At 40.1% G+C, this 21508-nt stretch overlaps 1 protein-coding gene across 5 annotated transcripts in view; it reads right to left on the reverse strand.

The window, feature by feature from the left end:
• Window positions 1–21508, reverse strand: part of dmd (dystrophin) — a 237000-nt gene that overhangs the window by 98311 nt on the left and 117181 nt on the right. For 3 of the 5 annotated variants that reach the window (XM_080851392.1, XM_080851395.1, XM_080851391.1), the window contains exons 37-54: window positions 21112–21282; window positions 20907–21023; window positions 20601–20735; window positions 19415–19567; window positions 18056–18226; window positions 14450–14560; window positions 12820–12980; window positions 10882–11020; window positions 9079–9254; window positions 7528–7675; window positions 6963–7094; window positions 6149–6298; window positions 5935–6015; window positions 4688–4772; window positions 4087–4253; window positions 3743–3860; window positions 1817–2028; window positions 47–201 (exon numbers count right to left, since the gene is read on the reverse strand). In XM_080851392.1, the coding sequence (XP_080707518.1) occupies window positions 47–201; window positions 1817–2028; window positions 3743–3860; window positions 4087–4253; window positions 4688–4772; window positions 5935–6015; window positions 6149–6298; window positions 6963–7094; window positions 7528–7675; window positions 9079–9254; window positions 10882–11020; window positions 12820–12980; window positions 14450–14560; window positions 18056–18226; window positions 19415–19567; window positions 20601–20735; window positions 20907–21023; window positions 21112–21282 (2582 nt within the window). Of the gene's footprint in view, window positions 1–46; window positions 202–1816; window positions 2029–3742; window positions 3861–4086; window positions 4254–4687; window positions 4773–5934; window positions 6016–6148; window positions 6299–6962; window positions 7095–7527; window positions 7676–9078; window positions 9255–10881; window positions 11021–12819; window positions 12981–13969; window positions 13993–14449; window positions 14561–18055; window positions 18227–19414; window positions 19568–20600; window positions 20736–20906; window positions 21024–21111; window positions 21283–21508 lie in introns of those variants that run through there. The other 2 variants (XM_080851393.1, XM_080851394.1) reach the window with 2 other exon arrangements.

Below are 21508 nucleotides of genomic sequence, written 5' to 3' on the forward strand. Positions count from 1 at the left end.
CCTAAAATTAAAAGTACAGTGCAAACAATAGACAGTGAGGACTCACCGCTTGTTGATGCCGGAAAGACTCATGTTGATGCTATCACTTATCTGGTTGACTTTGTGAGTATCGTCATTAGCGTAGAGTGTGATAAGCTTTTGTGCAAGCTGATTGGTCTCATCCACTTGTGGCTGCCACTGCTGCAGCGCCTTCACAAAGACCTAAAAAAAAAAATAGAAAAAAAAAAATGTCTAAACTGCTGGCCACTATAACAATTATACACTTAACTGTCAGACGAAATCTTAATGCTACTATATTAGGCCCTAATTTCAATGGTGCAACTTCCAGGTACAACACCTTAGGCATCTGCGCAGGCAGAGTGACAAGTTTGTGGTTTTCATGACAACGTGTATTTAATTTGCTGCAAACCTGTAAATGAAACAAACCTTCTTCCCCTGGCATTGTTAACAGATTGGGCTGAAGGTTGTGTGTCTTAACTGCACTCCTCAGCTGTACCTACAGTGCTCCTGTAGTTTCATTCAATCTGTACCTAATACTTGTGTATTCACAATGATCTCAGTGTTTTAAGAATGACAATTTTAGAATTTACACATTTCGGAATCACCTCAAAAAGGAAGAGGAGAGGTTTGTAAAGACTGATATATTGAAAGATAGAGACATAGAGAACAGGAGAGTGATACAGAGAAAGAAAGACAGAGACAGTATAAAGTGTGAGACTGGGAAGGTGATGAATGTAGTGGTTGCTAGGATGTTGCTACAGTGATTGTAGTTTTTGCTAGGGGAGTCCTGTTGAATGCTAAACTTATTACAGTAGTTGCTATTCTGGTTGCTAGGGTGTCGGTAGGATAGTCATGGTGTTTGCTATGTCGGTTCCTAGGTTGGCATTATGGTACTGGTTGCTAGGATGATGCTAATGCAATTGAGGTGGCTGCTAGGGTGTTGCTGGGGTAGGCATGGTGGTTGCTATGGTAATTGAAAGATAGAGACATCAAGAGAAAACAGGAGAGAGTGTGAGTGAAAGGGACAAAAAAAAATAAGAAACTGAGGAGTTAGATAACCATCTACTATCTATTTGTTTGGGAGTTGGTTTTAGTGAGTACTCTTGACTACTCAGTTCTCCCAGACTTTGGTGCTAGTTTAGGCGCTAAGGGGCTTTGTGAATTACTCTAAATAAAACAAATAGCAGTCTGAAACGCCCATTTTAGGATATTTTTGGGCCATTTGGTTAGTTAACGTTTAAATAATTAGCAGTACATAGTTTTTTCTTTGTTTTTGTCCATGTTGACTCTCATATAGTAAGACCCTTACCCGCAAATGCTGATAACACTGTTCCTCATCACCATAACCTATACACATATACACATATAAGGCAACTTAGCTCTGGGTTCAGGCTCTGGGCTCTGTAAAACACCTAGAGACAATTTGTGGGGGATAATGTATAGTCCGGCGGCCATTATTGAAAAATAAATCCAGATGGGACAACAGCGCAGCGGAAGGGTCTTGTTTCGTCCTGAAGGGACATGATTACCTTATTTTACATTTAGTCATTTCCGCTAAGAAAAAAATGTTCTCCACGCAAATATAAATTTAAAATGTCAGGTGTTGCGTGGCAACCCATTAGTTTCTGACTATGTTAAATGACCGGACTACTTGGGGAATTATATGAAAGATGTGAATTAGAAGCTCAAAACCAGTTGCCAATGACAGCTATGACTGAGGAGCCATATAATAACACTTGTTATTGGCATTACATAGATACTTTTGAATTAAATTTGTATATGTACTAAGTGTTGAGTTTGCAAATGTGAGAGTTACCTTAAGTTCACTGTTTTGGGTCTTTAGCACATCCACTGCGTAAGGAATGTCCTTCCAAGTCTCTATATTTTCATGGGCTTGTTTCAAGTGGAGCTCCACCTCCTCCCTGGCTCCAAGCCATACACATGAATCCTGTGACATCCTCTGCAGCTCCGCAATCCTTTCAGTCAAGCGACGATGTGATTCTTCCCAGTGGGCCTGTAACCTATCGACTGAGAAGGCAATAAAACAAAGATACCTCTTAGTTTAACTGATACCTATTAATACAAAGTAAATTACTCAAGAGTAAAGTTTAAATGTAGAAAATGATATGCATATATGCTGTGGGACCATGTCTGGGCACTGTACAGCGTCTCCAGACAAAGTCAATTGTTTAAGGCACTATATAAATTAATAATATGGAATTATAATACAATACAATTATAATTTATATAATACTGTCTTAAACTGCTTTCTCAGCATCTGCTGTTTTGTGTCTTTCATGATTAGTCCATTCTCATTTGATAATAAATGGTCCAATTTAGAGTAGAACAAGCAGAAGTGGAAGTTATGTAAAGGATAACGGCCGACGAGCTGTGCAGTTCTACAAAGTTAATGGACGCTGCGGGGCAAAGAACCATTAACTTTGTAGAACTGCACAGCTCGTCGGCCGTTATCCCGCTTATCTCCCGTTTACAACATCCAAAAATGTTTTTATTATTATTATTTAGAATTTCCTTTATCTTTAGGAAACTTAATATGCATAATAACCTGATGAATTCTTAATTTGAAGCCTAGTGCTCCCGTTAGAGTAAGTAGTGAGAAAGTAGTGCGTGGAACTGGTCTTATACGACCTAGTTTCCCCGGGCATTGCTGCAAAGTGACACTCATGAGCTCTCCTCTGTAAAACGGACACACGGACAAAGGTGTTGTTCATAAGGTTTTACTATTTAAAGTTGAACTCCACGTTTCCGTTGATGGTGAAGTTGGACAGAGCAACAGGGAGGTCAAGTTTGGTGATTTTGGTCGAAGGCTCACAAACGAGCCGGCGAGCTAGCCGTGTGAGCTACTATCTGTTTGAATGGGTTTTTGATCTACGCGTTAGCAGCCGCCTACAAATAATATTCGAGACTTTCAGTGAAGACTTACAATACTCTGCAACATTCGTAGCACATAAACAACTAACCGAGTCAATTTAGACCTATAAAAAGTCGTGTAGATAGCTTAATTCACATAAAACATTTCCCACTAACTTCTCCCAAAACGCCGCCATCTTTGTTCAAATCATCCTAGCTGTCAAAAAATAAACGTTACGTTGGTTGTCAATGGTAACCATTCAAGAGCATTGATATGGAACGGCGATTTAACTTTTCTACTGGGACTACGTCCAAGGTGTGCGGTTCCACGAACTTAATGTACACCCCATTAGCCAATCAGAAAACAGTATTTCGTTCCAGAGGGAGATAAAAAGTATTTAATCCTCAGTTACTTTTTGTCAACACAAAGTAACTGTGAAATCAACAAATCTGAAGAAGCAGTCAAAGTTTAATATAACACTTGGTCCTTTAACCAATTTTAGATATAAAGTTTGGTTTTCAGTGTAGAATGCACTGTGGGTTGTGCTCTTGTGACTGTGGAAATTGAATGCATTTCATGGACTGGACACATTTCTTAACTTTTCTTAACTGCGTTTGAGAATGATGTCCAAAGAAGGCAGTAGAATTTGTTGGAGGACAAATACAGTTTTTTTATCTCCATGAAATCTTAGTTTGTCAACTTCACACATTTCAAAAACATACATGTGACAAATGTATAAGAAAAAAAAAAACAGATGAAAAATTTATATTTTTCCTAGAAATGAACTAAATGAATAAATCAACACTGAATACCATATTGGACATGATGAGCTGCACAAAGAGATCTCACATCAAAGGTCTACTGACTTACTGTGGTCAGTGATGGCACAGCGTGTCTCCTGAGAGCTGGTTTTGTTCTTTAGGTTCTGAGCTGTAGTGATCTGAGAATCCAGTTGATGGCATCTCTCCTCCAGGGTCTGTAGATTTTCCTTTGGAAACAATTAAAAAACCTCTCAACTAAACTGCATTCAATAAACCAAGAATAGATAGATAGATAGATAGATAGATAGATAGATAAATTAATATTTTATTGATCCCGAGGGAAATTAAGGGGAATATGTCCCACTACTAAAACGTTCAGAATCACTGAAGTGATTTGATCATGTTTACATACTCATTGAACATTCAAGGAGTATATATCTACATGAAACTCACCTTCTGCTTGACAATCATTTGATTAATTTGATCTGTGTCACCCACAGTGACCCTGTTCTGTACCATGTGATCAAGAAGTGACAACCAATCAGAGAGTTCTTTCAAGGCTTGCTCGAATTGATTCAAAGTCGGCATGTCCGCCTGAGCACTGCCAGTCAAATTCTCACCTACAAACACGCACAGAAGATTAGTTGACTTGAAATGAGTTGAAATTCTTCATTAAATCCACAGGTTTTGATCAAATCATCTGTTTCAATATCAGTTGTAGTTTATCAGGGGGAGCTGTAGGCTAGAGGCTATACAGATCAAGGCCAAAGGATCACAGGATTGTTGGAATTGACTGATTGAGGAGAGTAGATTCACACTGTTATCTGTTCTCTTTGCAACTAGCAAAATGGAGGTCAAGTGAATCCACTAGACCACAACAGTGGCTCTCATGTTTAGTTTTACTAGATGTACTGAGCAATTTCAAGTGTGAATGTAAAAGACTAGCGGACTGATTGTCAATTGTGAGTTTAGTTGCTTGCATGCTCAGTCAACTTTCCAAACTGGATATTAAAATGAAAATTCATACATCCCATCCAGACACAAATATACTTACAGCTCACAACATTGCATTTATCTCTCCAGTCATGCAGTAGGATTTGAATGGAGTTCCAGTCAGTGGCAAGGCCATCATACTGTTGCTAAAAGAGAATGTATAGAAAGACAGACAGACAGACAGACAGACAGACAGACAGACAGACAGAAAGATAGGTATCACAAGACATAAACATAATACACAAGCAGATATGCTTAAAAAGGCCCAGTGCATTTGTTGCATTGTTGGAAAGAGAAGAAAAAAAGAATTGCACATTTAAGTCAAGTAATTCCTGAGATACAGGTTTTACAGTTCTAGCCTCTCTTTGTCCACAGAATGTTGTAGAGATCCAACGTGTGAAGCTATGTGTCAATTTGACAATGCTGTGATTAGGCACAACACATATGCTCTACTTAGGCATTTTGATCACATTGTTTTGGCTTGTATCATTTTTACAGATTGACGTATTGAAAATGTAGTAAAGGCTGAAGATGACCCTGAGTACGTTTTGGGATGATTTGCTCAGTGGTCTCTGACGAGATGTTGGCTTCATTGGTCCTCTGCATCAGCATCTTAGAGCAGACTATGACCCATAATGCATCAGCATCTTAGAGCTATGCCATCAACCATACTGAATCAGCATCTTAGAGCAGACTATGACCCATAATGCATCAGCATCTTAGAGCTATGCCATCAACCATACTGAATCAGCATCTTAGAGCAGACTATGACCCATAATGCATCAGCATCTTAGAGCTATGCCATCAACCATACTGAATCAGCATCTTAGAGCAGACTATGACCCATAATGCATCAGCATCTTAGAGCTATGCCATCAACCATACTGAATCAGCATCTTAGAGCAGACTATGACCCATAATGCATCAGCATCTTAGAGCAACATATGACCCATAATGCATCAGTATCTTAGAGCTATGCCATGACCCATAATGCATCAGCATCTTAGAGCAGACTATGACCCATAATGCATCAGCATCTTAGAGGAGACTATGACCCATACTGCATCAGCATCTTAGAGCAGACTATGACCCATAATGCATCAGCATCTTAGAGCTATGCCATGACCCATAATGCATCAGCATCTTAGAGCAGACTATGACCCATAATGCATCAGCATCTTAGAGCTCTGCCATGACCCATAATGCATCAGCATCTCAGAGCAGACTATGACCCATAATGCATCAGCATCTCAGAGCAGACTATGGTCAAGAGAACATTGAGCTCAGGGGAACAGTATGCCGTCTCACCTGCTCAGGCTTCAGAGAGGGGCGAGTTGTGGCCAGAAATGTTTCCACTTCAGGCTTTTTAATCTTGACCTCGTCTTCAGTCTACAAACACACAGACACACAGACACACCAACACATGCACATATAATATTGTTGCTGTTCGAAGGAGTGCAGTCACTTTATTTTTTAACAAGTCTATTCATGTTTTACCTTTTTTCTTATGTTGTATATTTACCTTAGGGTCTACAGCATCAGGGTTGCTCTCTAGCTTTGTTCGAGTTTTAGAAGCCCACAAGGAAAGTTCATTCAGTTGCTTCTGATACACACCAAGCTCCCGCAGCAGCCTCTCAATCTCCAAAACACGCTCTGGCAGAGCTACAGACACCTGCAAGTAAGAATGCACACAAATACATATGTAAAGACACAACCTCAAACACATCCATATTTAAAGACACAACCGCACACATATACATATTTAAAGACACAACCTCACACATATACATATTTAAAGACACAAACGCACACATATCCATATTTAAATACAAAATTGCACAAAAACCAACCAGTTAAATTTGTACTGAATTCAGCATTTTTCATATATTCGAACTGCATAGGTATTTATCATCTCTAGTAATGAAGATTGAAAATCGGACATGTAAACCATGCATCTGCATACAATGATATAATATTTGAAAGACCCAACTGTCATTAGGGCTGAAATATTATTTTGGAGCATAAACTGCGCTGGAAGTTTGATTGAAAGATTGAAAAGAAGGGGTCAGAGTGAAATATTGGGCCCCAGAATATACCAAACGTTTAAAGGACCAAACGGGTCATAGGTCTTGAGTTATTTCAACTAGATAATTCCGACCTTCTCTCAGGTGATGTGAAATGTTGGTGCTCCTAAAATGTAAATCAACCTGTTTTTCACCTGACCTGATGTTTTCCCAATAACTACTGAAGGAATAACCTATTCCATTCATTAAAATCATTGCAATGTTAAACTGTGGTCTTACTCAATAAAATAGTTTAATAAAAGTAAAATATACCTGTTCCCAGCGTGATAGTACAGTGATGAGGTTAGTCTGTAGTGGCTGGCTACGATCAATGGGCAGTGAGGATGCACGGTGCTGAATATCTTCCAGTGATGCTCTCCTTCTGGGTAGATCACTCAAACATCCCTGAAAATACACATTTTCCAAATCAGTATTTTTACCGTGAAAGGGGGGGCATTGAACATTCTGTCAGCGGGGCCAGAAATCTTAGCAGTGCCCCTGTCACTGACACATACACGCTAGACATTCAAACACATATAGGACTTCACCCATGGTGCAAAACATACATGTCTATAATGATCAGACCAGGGGCATCTCTAGCTCTTCAAACGACCAGGGGCTAAGTCAAGTTTGCCTGGGGCTTGTCTTTTTCTGAAGGGAGAATCCTAAATAGATCCTTCTAGAATGTAATCCTAGCTTGTTCTTCTTGCTGCGTCCTCCTGAATGTAACCAGTCTACTCTCGAATTTCCGATTCCGTTGCTTCTTCAGCTGCCTCCTTTTTCGAATCAGCCTCTCTATTTCAACCTTCATTGAGTCAAATACATAGGTGTGTCTTACCTGGGCTCTCTGCAGCACACCAGTGAGCTGTTCACAGTCTTCAGGATGAAGGGGCTCTCTCACAACGCCCTCTGCCTTGTCTATCCAGGACAAGATGTCCTCAAGATCCATCTGAATCTCTGAAAGGGTTTTCTGCAAATCTGTGGATCTACAGACAATAATAATCATTCAAGTAAGTGCACATACAGTGCCACTTGAAAGTAGGTGAACCCCTTGAGCACTAAGAGCTTTCTGTTGTTTTACCATGATTTTTCATTTTTTTCATCACCAATTTTCCATAGATGAAATGTCAGGTTTATGTTTATCATTTGCATGTACTTGTTTAGAGGGAATTGTTTGAGTAGCCAAAAAACTACATGAAACATGGAATTAGTGTATTTTCAAAAGTAAGTGAACCCCCAGCTGCATTGGTAAAGTCAAGCAGGTAACAGATTCGGTGAAACATTTGGGTGCTTAATTAGTCAATTAGGCAAACCGATCAACTGAGACATCCTTAGGAAAAGGGTTCGGGCAACATAGATTAAAAGAGAGAGGAAACCAACCAAACTACTGTAGTGCCAAGGTGTACCCACACAGATCAACAATGCCGAGAGGAAACGAGATATCCGAGAACATCAGTTAGAAGGTACTGACAGCCCATCAGTCTTGGGAAAGCTATAAGACCATCTCCAAAAGATTCCAGCTCCATCGATCCATCCAAGACAAATAATTTAGAAATGGAGGGCATTCAACATGACCGCATCTCTGCGTTGAAGTGGACACCGATCAAGACCATCACCAAGAAGCACCAGAAGAAGAATAAATCAGGTAAAAGTCAACCCACACATCACCTCTAAAGAGTTTCGGACCTCTCTGGCAGCATGTGGGGTAAATGTACATGGGTCTACAATCAGACGAAAATGTTTGGTTTTGATCGTGACCAAATAATTCTATCTCGGACTCATCTGTCCAAAGCAGGGACTTCCAGAAGGCCTTTGGTTTATCCAAGTGCTCTCTGGCAAAGTTGAAACGGGCAGTTTTGTTCTTTCTTGAGAGCAGAGGCTTCCTTCTAGCAACCCGATCATGAATGTCATGTCTATTCAATTTCCGCCAGATGCTGCCAGAGAGGTCAGAAACTCTTTAGAGGTGATGTGTGGGTTGACTTTTACCTGATTTATTCTTCTTCTGGTGCTTCTTGGTGATGGTCTTGATGAGCGTCCACTTCTATCTCAGTTGATCGGTTTGCTTAATTGACTAATTAAGCACCCAAATATGTTTCACCGAATCTGTTACCTGCTTGACTTTACCAATGCAGCTGGGGGTTCACTTACTTTTGAAAATACACTAATTCCATGTTTCATGTAGTTTTTTGGCTACTCAAACAATTCCCTCTAAACAAGTACATGCAAATGATAAACATAAACCTGACATTTCATCTATGGAAAATTGGTGATGGAAAAAATTAGAAATCATGGTAAAACAACAGAAAACTCTTAAGTGCTCAAGGGGTTCACATACTTTCAAGTGGCACTGTATGTTCTTAATTATAGAAATAATTACACACATACACACCTTCTCTTCTTCTCATTGAGTGTAAAGACGAGGTTATCCCAGCGTGCATTAATGTCGTTCAGTTGTTGTTGTAAGGGCACTGAGTCCTCTGGAAGGCTCTGCCCACAGATCTCACCTCCCAGGGCAGACAGGGATGTTATTGCCTCCTGCTTGCCTCCTACCTCATTCTGTAATACCTAGATATATAAATACACAAACGATCAATACCATCGAGACACTCACACACAACCCTCCTACCCTCCACAACTCCACTTTGTTTAGTGGTTGCACAAACACCTTTCGTTGTGTATCTAATGCACAATGACAAATAAAGTCTATTCTATATTCTATTCTACACTTGAAACTATATGATGATGTATTATCAAAATAGTTCATATCTGTGTTAGGCGTGTCCATGTTTGGGTCACTCAATATCTACATTTGTTAGTGGTAATAATCAATAACCAAGTGATGCTAAGTTCATTGTTGTACTATGTCTACATTAGAGGAAAATCTCCATGTGAAGCAGCGCTTCATTGAAAAACAGAAAAAAACGTTATCATCTGTCCAAGACAAGTTATCGTCCTGTCACAGATATGAGGCCATTTTCATGTATTGTAAAACAGTGCCACACTCTCACTCTCCCAGGTTTAGAAGGTGAACTTGTTTGTGATAGTCCTGTATTAGATAGTAAATATCTTTCACTATTTTTCTATGAATCAGGCATACATCATGTACTCTCTCCCTTATAGCATGTTCCAATTGCTGATGGAAGTGGAAACATTGCTCCTCAACCCCACCACTCATCATCTACGCATATGGACAGCTGAACTCTACCCACTCACTATCTTCCTTTTCTTTCCCTCCTAATCTAGACTATCTCCGCCATGGGACGCTGCTGTAGTCTCTCCACCTGGTCTACCTGTAGAAACCCTCGGCCAATTGCACCCACCGCCACTGCATTGCCGTACACTTACTCTACCCAATACCCTATGCTAGCATTTATATACAATACACATTATTGCCACCACTGAAATGTTTCTCTGTTCCTACATCCCTTACCCCTGTAACAGTAACCCTATGAGTACAGTATATACCCACTAAACTGGTCTTGCCTGTATCATGTATTTACCACCGGATGTCTGTATATATACTACGTACATCGACCAAATGCTGGCTGTGTACAACCCCTGTTGTTTCCCTTCCCCTTCTGCCACACAACCCTCCCCCTTCCCCCCTTCCTATCTCCACCCGGCTGTCCTAAAGCAGATGGGTTCCCCCTTATGTGCCGTGTTTCTGCTTAAGGTTTCTTCCTGCCTAACAGGGAGTTTTTCCTTGCCCCTGTTGCCATTGAGCTTGCACTAAGGGGTTTCAGGCTCTGGGCTCTGTAAAGCGCCTAGAGGCAATTGTATTGTTATGGTGCTATATAAATAAAACTGAATTGAATTGAATTGAATTGAATTGAATTGAATTGAATTGAATGTACATATGTTACTCTTCTCCTTTTCTCCACCCATCTAAAATAAATGGTCAAACTGTTTGGACCAGTCTTTACATTGCATTCCAGTAAGTAACATAATTGGAACATTTATTTTGAGATACATGTAAAATTATAACAAATTGTATTTTTCTGGAGTGAGCTACCTGCTGGTAGGATATGGTTAAGATGCCTCTAAACAGCTGAAAAGGTTTTGTCATACAACGATTAAAGGATACATCCTCAGAAAAATGTCAAGACCCCATATAGCACCAAATGTAATACATTGTGTAGGGCTTTATAATGGGTGTAAAATCAATAGTATACTGCATTGAAGAGTGAAATACCTTCATTTGTTCCCTTATTAGGGGGGTGAGTTCATGCTCAGCCTTGGCCAGTGTCTGCTCAGCATCACAAAGCCAGTCATTAATGGTTTTATGTTCCTCAGTACATCGTTGCCATTTCATTCTGGAGGACTCAAAACACCTGTGAGATAATGTATTGAATTTCAGGACAAAGACAGAATGATCTTGAGAAACCATTTCCATCCATTTTCTCAAACATTATGCATCAAAACATTAACTTCAACTGTTCCTCCGTGTTTGTTGCTTGACAGAAACAAAGGCATATTTCATTGATAATGTTTTTTTATGCTGTTTACACCGTTTTTATGTTGCCTGTCAATAATGACACATTACTTATTATTTTGTTGCTACTACTATTTTCAGCTCAATTATGCAGTTATGATGTATTTATAACAGTTATTTGTGTATATGAGGGTTTGCAGTGGTGTGTAAAGTACCCAAAAGCCATACTTGAGTAAAAGTACAGATACCTTACTGGAAAATTACTCAAGTAAAAGTAAAAGTCATCTTTACTACTTGAGTAAAAGTATTCAAGTATTTGATATTCAGTATCAAAGTATCAAAAGTAATTTTAAAAAAAGTATTGAAAGTAAAAGTACAAATAAATGCTGTTAATAAAAAAAATATTTTGAGAATTATGAACTTATAAACATGGGCTGATTTTAACACAGTTTTAACACAATAGGCAATAATAAAGCAGCACCAAAAGTAACAACCCAGTCTTTACTTAAAACTGAAAAATGTCCTGTTCATCTTCAAAAGAAGTTGGTTCTCAAAATTGCGAGAATTCAGTCTTGCTCTTCTTTGGGCTGAAGACTATGAAATACTTTCAGTAACATGCGCACACATCCCTTGAACAATAACGTTACTAGCAGCTATCTTGCTCCACACTGCTACATTACTGTTCTGTACTTTAGATTGACCATCCCAACTGGCTAGATAGATACATCGCCAGAGATGGAATAAAGAATACGAATAAATCATCTATAGGTTATAAGCTAGCTTGAAATATTATATACAGATCTTACCCGGCGGTGAAAGAACATGACTAGTTTACAAGGTTGTGCTGGTGGCATTTAATAAAGATGAGGTGGGGTTTCTCATTTTTTAATTGAGCCCTGTATGCTTTTGCTTCGATTATTGTTGTGTCCCCTTCGTTGTTGATCTTAATGTTTTGGATATATCCTTCCACTGCATAATGCAGTCCATTTTGCCTTGATCTGGAGAATATCGCGGAGATTCCACTCCAAAAAGAATAACTGACACTGACAGATATAGCGCTTGTCCTCGTCCTAGCCATGCTTTTGTGTTGACAGCCCTAGGAGTTTTGTCCGACGTAGCAACAGTAACTAAGTAACTTTAAGGGGACTTTTGCGGAGGGTCACATTAACGTGCGCTAGGACAGCTGATTCGCCAAACCTGCTTGCAGTCTGTGTTCTACCACAGTCCCCGACGTTGGTCTCATCACTCTCATGTATCGTCGTTTCTTTGCAAAATGTAGCGAAGTAAAAGTAAAAGTCAACAGAAATATAAGTAGTAAAGTAAAGTACTTCGTTACTATACAACACTGAGGGTTTGTATGGTATGCTGAATACTGTGTAAATCTGCAGATCATCTTTGATGATTTACTTTGAAGACTTTAAAACCCATCTACTTATTTGAGGAGACTTTTAGAAACAGGCTCTCCATACATTTGTCCTTCTGAAAGCCACAACACTTATGTTGATAATATTCTGATTATCCTGTTGCATGCCCCTAAATTTGATTCCCCTGCAATTTACTTATGGCACCACTACAACAAAGATTACACCTTAATCATAGGGGCTGCACATGCAATTTAGGGAGTTGGTTAAGTACTCCTGTACAAGACATTGCATTAAGTAAAAGTTCAGGTGTTGAGGAGAAAAAAAGAAAACTTACGCTAGCCTATCCAGGTAAAATTTTTGAAGGTTGTCCCAGTTGACAGACAGAAGATGGTGAAGGTCATTCTCATGGGCAGTGGCAGTCTCAATATCCATCCCTTTCCTCTCCAAAGCCACAGCCACAGGACTCTCCAACTTCTTAAGATTAAGCTTCACCTCCTGTTTGAGAAATATACAAACAGGTAAGTTAATTAGCAGGTAAGTTAACATGTTAACCACTTGCTGAATGTGTTTTTAAGTGGCAGATGGGTTACATTTAGAATAAGGAGTCATAACAAATATCACTACTTCAGATTTAAAAGGTCAGACCTGAAATCATGAGAAAAGGCACAAAGATGATATATTTGCAGTATTGTGAAGTTTATTGTGGTGCTTTTGTGTTACACAAAATTCACCTTTGATCCGATAAAATCAAAATCTAACTTTTTATTCATTCATTTTTTTTGGAGCGGCCCATAAAGAAGAGCTGCCCATTGGTTGTCTTAACCTGGCCCAAATACTTCTGACTAGGCCCCTCCCCTTGTGGCAAATGACAAATTTGCTAAGATATAGCACTTAGTAGAAATGGTAACACAGTAAGGACTGTTGGTATAAACGACCCACCTGTGAGACATTTAAACACGCAGCAGGACAGCTGGCAGTGATAAAAGTTTGCTAAAATGATAGTTGCTGTCTTTTTGGCGATATAGTTGCCAATGTATAGTTGGCAACATGCTGTGACATGTTTTTTGTATATATTTTGACGGAGTGGTTGGTCCTGGACCACAAAACTACATCATACATAGCCTGGATGGCTATCTTTCACAATACCATCAAAATTAATTTTAATATGATACCAAAACCTGTACTGAAACAAAAACACATACTAAACTTAAAAACACATACTTAAAAGACAAAAAAAAACTATAATCCTGGGCCTGATTTACTCAATTATCTCAGCGTCTCATGTCTTTGCAATACAAACATACCTCATGGGACAATAACAAATCTGCATTGGCATTGTCCACTTCCTTCAGAGCTTTGTTGATCTGGGCTGTGGTACAGTAGCCTACATTGTACTATATTTAAGGGTAGCATACAGGTGTGCAGCGTGCAGATTGTTTTGTCCCATCCAACCCTTCACCATATGAGACACAGATAAGACTGACCTCCAGGCATTTCTCCTGTTTCTCCAACCCTTCACCATATGAGACACAGATAAGACTGACCTCCAGGCATTTCTCCTGTTTCTCCAACCCTTCACCATATGAGACACAGATAAGACTGACCTCCAGGCATTTCTCCTGTTTCTCCAACCCTTCACCATATGAGACACAGATAAGACTGACCTCCAGGCATTTCTCCTGTTTCTCCAACCCTTCACCATATGAGACACAGATAAGACTGACCTCCAGGCATTTCTCCTGTTTCTCCAACCCTTCACCATATGAGACACAGATAAGACTGACCTCCAGGCATTTCTCCTGTTTCTCCAACCCTTCACCATATGAGACACAGATAAGACTGACCTCCAGGCATTTCTCCTGTTTCTCCAACCCTTCACCATATGAGACACAGATAAGACTGACCTCCAGGCATTTCTCCTGTTTCTCCAACCCTTCACCATATGAGACACAGATAAGACTGACCTCCAGGCATTTCTCCTGTTTCTCCAACCGGTAGAACGGTGTCCTCCAGTGTTCAGGTGAATTCAACATGGCATCTGTCTCAGCAATGGCCTGCAGCAGATCATGAAGCTCCTACAACATTCCACAAGCAAACATGGTTATAAATGTAAGTAAGTATAATACTACTACTAATATTATTATTATTATTATTATTAGTAGTAGTAGTATTATTGTTAATCACAACAGCCTCAACACATTAAGTACATGTTATACCCTTAACATGGAGAAGTAGATTTAAGTGGGAGATTTGTTAACAAAGGTAAATGGTAAAGGTAAAATCATTCAAATGTTTGTCATTCCCAACAACAAGGAACTGAAGTGTTGCCAAAAGGTAAGGTTATAAAATGATCAGACACTTTAATCCAAAGCGATTTACAAACCAGTTAGAAATGTGAAACTTTTACAAATAACAAAATCATAATACAACAACAACAATAATAATAATAATACACTGTACACATATTGACCATCTGGCATATGGCTGGATTGGGCTTGCTATGATTTCCCTTTCTGCACCAAGTACAATCAAGTATGATCAACGTTTCAGTGAGTGCTGAAGTTCGAGCTCCTTAGCATCCCATTAAACAGGCTAGAATTAGGTGGGAATACACACACCTGTTAATTATCGATATGTTTCTTATTGATATGTTGTTTTTCCCTTTAAAGGGATTCATATGTGAAGGAGGGAGAGAGACCTATTCTACCTGTTACTGTGCATGTTACTAACTTACAGGTGAAAACAAAATGCATTCTTGTGTATATACTGCACCTGGGTATTAATCACAGGGCTGCAGAAAGTTTACAAAATGAATGCTTAAATCACTGTTAATAGTTGGTAAATTACAGTAATGTCCTACAGACTCACAAGTAGGTATTTACATGAGTAGGACTTGTAGGTACAAATAAAACTCCACAAATTAATTTGTGAATTTTGCGATTTAAACTGAACTCTTACTGTGAAACATAATACATTATGTAAAGTCTCCCCTCTCTTCCAAACTGTAACCTGAACTATGTCCCTGATCTGTTCAACAGCCAGAGTGCCCTACTCACAACTTTTAAGCTCTCTTAAAGAAATATTTGGTCATGGCAGGGACATGAGAGTCCTCGTTAGTTAAGGAATCAAACCTAACAGCGCAAGCAGCAACGACAATAAGTCTACTTTCTAACTTTGCAAACAACCAGTTAGCAACAAAGCAGGCTGGAGACGACTACCGGAAAACACTTCACAGCAAAACCTTCAAACAACATTGGAACTGCAAACTCTTCCCAACCTACGAACATACCAGCTTACAATACAGCACATCAAGAAACCCCTTCTTATTTCATGAACTGGGCACTGCATTTTATCGTTGGGATATCTTTCCATATCTTAAAAGTTCCACCCTTCAACTCCATATTGGCTACTCCCGCTGCTCCCAGCAGATCACCTGAAAACTGTAATGCCGACACCTGGCTCTACAGTACACAAAATAGATCTCTCTTAATTCTTCAGTACTGTCTGATGGATAATGCAAGAAATATCTCTGAATAGCAAGATGCTGGAGCGAATGACGCCTCCCTGGTGGCTCCAGCGTACACAACATCCAGATGCTGTGACAAACTGGGATAATGAAGCTCATCCGGGTGGTTTCTACGTGAACACCAGAAGGACACTCCAGCAGACCCCTCTCCCTCTGACAAGGCAAAGCAGTACCCTCTGTCACCAAAGCATGAGGTGGAGGCAAAGACCATTGCTGGAGCAGCACATAATGTGCCTTTACTGCTGGCATCCCTGTCTGGGTTATCCCTCAAATCCTCCAGTCTCACCACAGATGGTGGAAGTGACTTGTCTTGCTGGGGTAGCACTTTTGACAAAAGCGCTCACTAACTGTGATGGTAGATTCATGAGACAACAATGGCTGTCATTGACATACATGCTCAAATGACTCCCACAGTGTCTGTTGCGCTATTACTTGAGAATAAGATGCCCAGAGAGGCCCGATAGCAGAGATGCGGTGCTATATAAGGGTAACACACCCCCTTCCTCACGGGTCTGACTATCATACAGAAGCGTAGCCTGCTTATTAGTGTGCTCACCACAACCAACTTGTGGCTAACACGCCCGCCTCCCATGCCTGAGTTTGCAAGTTTAGGTGCGGTGCGGGACTGTGCTTGTCTACACAGTGCAGGTTACATTGGTGCCGTGACCCCGATTGGGAGTGAGGTTTAGGGGGGTGAATGCAAGAGAAGCTAGCAGAGGAGTGCTGTATGTGCAGTGAGTAAACCTCAGAATGCAAGTTTGAGTCCTGTGTGGGACTGTGCTCATCTACACAACACAGGTCACACAGTTAAGACTATACACTTGTGTGGCTCTTTCATGGGTGTGTTTATTCTGTCAGAAGGCACTAAGTACCTGATTACAACTAACTCGTTCTGAAATGTGTGCATTATAAGCAAGATGCCAAATTGTGAAGGGAAGGATCAGTGACGGAGGGACGCCACTGGGGGTGGGGGGGTTGTTATGTGTTGTGTTATATGTTTTATTTTTGTGTTGAAAACTTATATATATATATTTGATAAAAAAAAGCAAGATGCTACTCAGGTGTGGGAAAGCTGAAACATTTTCTGGGTATTCCTGAAGACTTCACTTCAGACGTGTGTGATCTATAAATTATGATTTTGTGAATACATATGAGATCATCAGTGCTTCATGACAGAAAGTAAGACACAGATGTAATATTTTATTTGGTATTTTGTTGTATCATGTTTACTAAATTTGTAACATGGTGGATGACTTGTAACAACTCTCTTCCTGATCTATATGGCCCTCAGTGGCAGTCCTCAGCCCAATACGATATTCAGTATTCAATATTCATATCCTGTTCAAATCAAGTTTATTTCCAGTGTTTCCTTTATTATCTGGCTTCTCAGTAATCCCAAACTCAGCCAAAGACTTCATATCCCTCAACTTAACTTAACAACCAGTGGAAAAGTGTGTAGTGTCACGAGAAAGGACACACAGGAAAAGGGAGCATAACCTCTGATGGTCATCTGGGCACAAAATGGCAGTTCTGCTTCCTTGATGTAACGACAGCACGACCCTTGTCATCTGGTTTAACTGTCATTTCTCCAGTGCTATGTTCGTGTACACTTCTTCAGCGTATACTTCAGGCTTGTGTTACATTCTAAAATATGTACACACACACACACGCACAGTCAAACTGCAAAATGTTATAGAGTTTGTCATTGTTAGTTTGTCATTCATCAAATCATGCTTGTTGGGTGTAGGTGATTTGTTAAAATGAGGTGATGTGCTTTAACTTATCCATGACCGTGTAGGGCACAATGCTGTGGTTTAGTAATCTATTTCAGTGTAGGGCATAATGGCAGGTGATATGCTGTGGTTCAGTGTAATGCACAATGGCAGGAGATGTGATGTGGTTTAGTGTAGGGCCTAATGGCAGGTGATGTGATGTGGTTTAGTGTAGGGCCTAATGGCAGGTGATGTGATGTGGTTCAGTGGAGGGCACATAGACAGGTGATGTGATGTGGTTTAGTGTAGGGCACAATAACAGGGACACTCACAATCTGGCGGCGGAATGGAGCAAATTTAAGCTCCACTTCCTTCCAGCGCCTGTTGAGCTGGAGGAGACTGGGCTCCACCAGCTTGGATGCACCTGCTTTTGACAGCATACCTCCCAGCTCAGAGACATCAACTAGATCCTTTTGTTTCTCATCCAGTGCACTGCCAACCTCCTGATGGACAGAATCACACACACACACACACACGCGCACACACACACACACACATACACACACACTTCAGGGTCAATTAATTGCCACTGTCTGAGGTAAAGAAAATGGCTTCTGCAGCAACACACCAGCCTATAAACCTGTAGAGGAAGGTGAAAATCCAATGGAAATAAAGAGAAGGCCCTTACACATTTATGTGATACTACATTTATTAAACATTACTTAAACTCTTTAAAGAATATTTATTCTGGTGTGCAAGTGGTAACCCTTAACTTGACAAGCCTAACCTGGCAGGAAGAAGGGATGAGCTACAACTGATGCATACCTTTCCCACCAAACAGTGCTCTGTCATTGCTACATCTAAACACTAATGATTGCTGTAACAATTCATTGTGGTATGATACACCCTGGTGCCTTTTTAAGTGTCAAGCGGTCATTCCCTTTGGTTGAAAAGTCCATAAAAAGAGGAATTATGGAGGGGAAAAAAGAGGAGTGGGTGGTATGGTAATAGTCGGGTAGCATCATCTAAAACCATGGAACCTCCATATACCTTATAGTTTCCAAATTGTTAGATAAGGACATTGTTATTGAGTTGTTACGATGGTTTTAGATGAAACTACCCAGTTATTGTTGTGATACTTACTATCTAATTGTAAAGTGCTAACAATATATGCCCATAACTTTAAAATGTATACAAGTGATGCTATGGCATGCAGCCTTCACAAACATTAGTTTGATGTAGCTTCATAAATGGCTCAAACAAAACAGAATTATTGTAGCATTGCTAGTTTTGCATTTTCTTCAAATCACAAAAGAAAGAATCAAGACACAGAATTAGGCACAGATATACACAAAGACTGTTGTAGAGCAGAGGGGAAAAATGTCAGTTGACCCCTTATTAGCTGAATGTCACTCTGATCATCTGAAACACAGAGAAATCTGGATTAAACAGAGGGCTCTAGTTTAGAACTCTAGCTGGGAACAGATAGAATCACACAGATGTATGTTTTGTAACTGATTACAAAAACTAAATAGCAACCTTTTATGCCAGTTCTAGTCAGATGAATGAAATGTGTTTCAGTATACAGCTTTGGAGAGTGTTCTCGTAAGATCTATTTGTGTGTCTATCGGTATGGGCAAACGTATTTGTTGAAGTAGTGTCTTTGTGTACATGTCTCTGTATGGAAGTACCTTCACCCTTGACGCTTCAGGTGGATCAGGAAACTCTGCCACTGTTCTCTCAATATTATCCAACCACTGGAGCAGGTCATGTGATTTTCTGCGGTACTGATACCACTGAGGAGCAATGGCAAGGGCTTTGTGTTTCCTCACCGATCGCAGATCCTGGACACGGAAACGTTAATAGATGCAATCATTAATATGTGAAAACACTCACTTTCAGTTACTGTATCTTACTTAGGCCCAATTTACACACAGGCTTTCGCGATGTCGGTGACATCTGTACGTAGATGTCGGGGCGCATTTACACACACCGCAGGAAGTTTCTCAGTTTGCCTCTGTTGATAGCGATGTTGCCTAGCAACACTGTCTGTAATATGCCTTACAGATGTCGGGTCGCGTTTACACGCACTTTGAAGATGTCGGGGACTCCCGATGGGCTGTCGGGCGAATGGTACAGGGCTGTCGGCTGAAATTCGGCCGACATCGGCACACCGACAGTTAAATTTGCGTTTAGACGCTGAATAAAGCTGTCGGTGTACAGATGGCTGTGCCGACATTGCGAAAACCTGTGTGTAAATTGGGCCTTAGAATAAAAAAGCTGTGGCACTTGGGACTCTTGGACTCTTTTAGGTAGTCTGACATGCCTTGATGTTATTTTTTTTATATTTCCCCTCACTAAAAACATTGAGGCAAAAGTGGCATGTCTGATTATATTCTAAAAAACCTCATCAATAATAACATGAGAGTAAAAGGAATGTAGTAAAACTATTTTTTGTATTTAAATCAAATCTAGACTTACCCATTGTTTCCCAAAACTTTAACTTGCCTTTACATATATTTCTATGATACAACCGACTTGGATACCAAACTTCATTCTCTTTTTTCCCCTCCCACAATTCCCTAACCCAGCAATTTTTTAACCAAGCTGTATTTTTAGTTTATAACTCTTTCTGCCCCTTTGACTCCTAAGACTATCTAGAGCTTTGCAAATGTTTTCTATCTTGGACTACTGGTCTGACCTGGCTCGAACTTTGGATTGTTTGCAAATAATTCTTGATTTTATCTTATTGGGTCTTCTTGTCTATTTAGTTGTCTATTTAAACTTGTTGTCTAGAGCTGTGCAATTGTTTTCTAGATTGCACATGGTATGATCAGATTGCTAATACTTTTAAACCAGATGTGTGTGTGTACGTACCTTCACAGTGTCATATTTGTTGCTGAGCTGTGTGTGTTTGTTGTGGACAGCTTCTCTGCGATCCTGGTCTGTCACTCTCTTTTGCAAACACTGTCCTTTCAGTAAAAGTTCCTTCACAGCCCCGTCCTCATATTCCTGAAAACAATTTATACACACAGAAACACAGCCATATAACGTTATACATCACTCTCCACCAAACCCACAAATTGCACACACAAAACATAAAATGACAGCTTTTTTTCTCCTTCTCTCTCTCCCTCACACACACACACACACACACACACACACATACACACACACACGCACCATATCCTCCTGAAAGTCCTCTTCTTTCAGATTTTCACCATATTCCACCTCTTCTTCCAACAGATTTAGCCAAATCAGAGCCTCACTGTGATACTGCTCCAGCTCACGAGCCGACACCTAAACATTTTTAGAGCCATTTTAGTCATTCAAGTCATGGCAGTGGATAAGGTTGAAGCACAGCACTGATGTGACTGCATGATGATACCTGTCCATCAGCAATTCTTTGAGCAACAGCATCAAAGTGTTGATTAAGCTGGTCAACTTTGGGTTGCACTGTAGCCTGACAGTGTTCGCCATGATTTTTAATCAGGTCATCAGCAAGGTCATTGCAAGCCTCTACTTTTCCATGCATGCCATCCAGTTCCATACGCAATTTCTGAAAGAAAAAAAATTAATCATGGATTTAAGTAGCTTTCTTTCCATACAGTTTCTTTTCATTCCATAGCATTATGGAACATAATGTGTGTCAGTGAAGGGTCAAAAGACCAGTTGTCTCAGCTGAATACGAGCGCATTGCTGAGTGGACGCAGGGGCAAAAGGGCAATAGGGCACAAGACTAGGGAAGTGAGATCCAATCACAAGTGAAGACACATTGGAATGCC

This window comes from Sprattus sprattus (assembly GCF_963457725.1).
Source record: "Sprattus sprattus genome assembly, chromosome: 14".
NCBI lineage: Eukaryota > Metazoa > Chordata > Actinopteri > Clupeiformes > Clupeidae > Sprattus > Sprattus sprattus.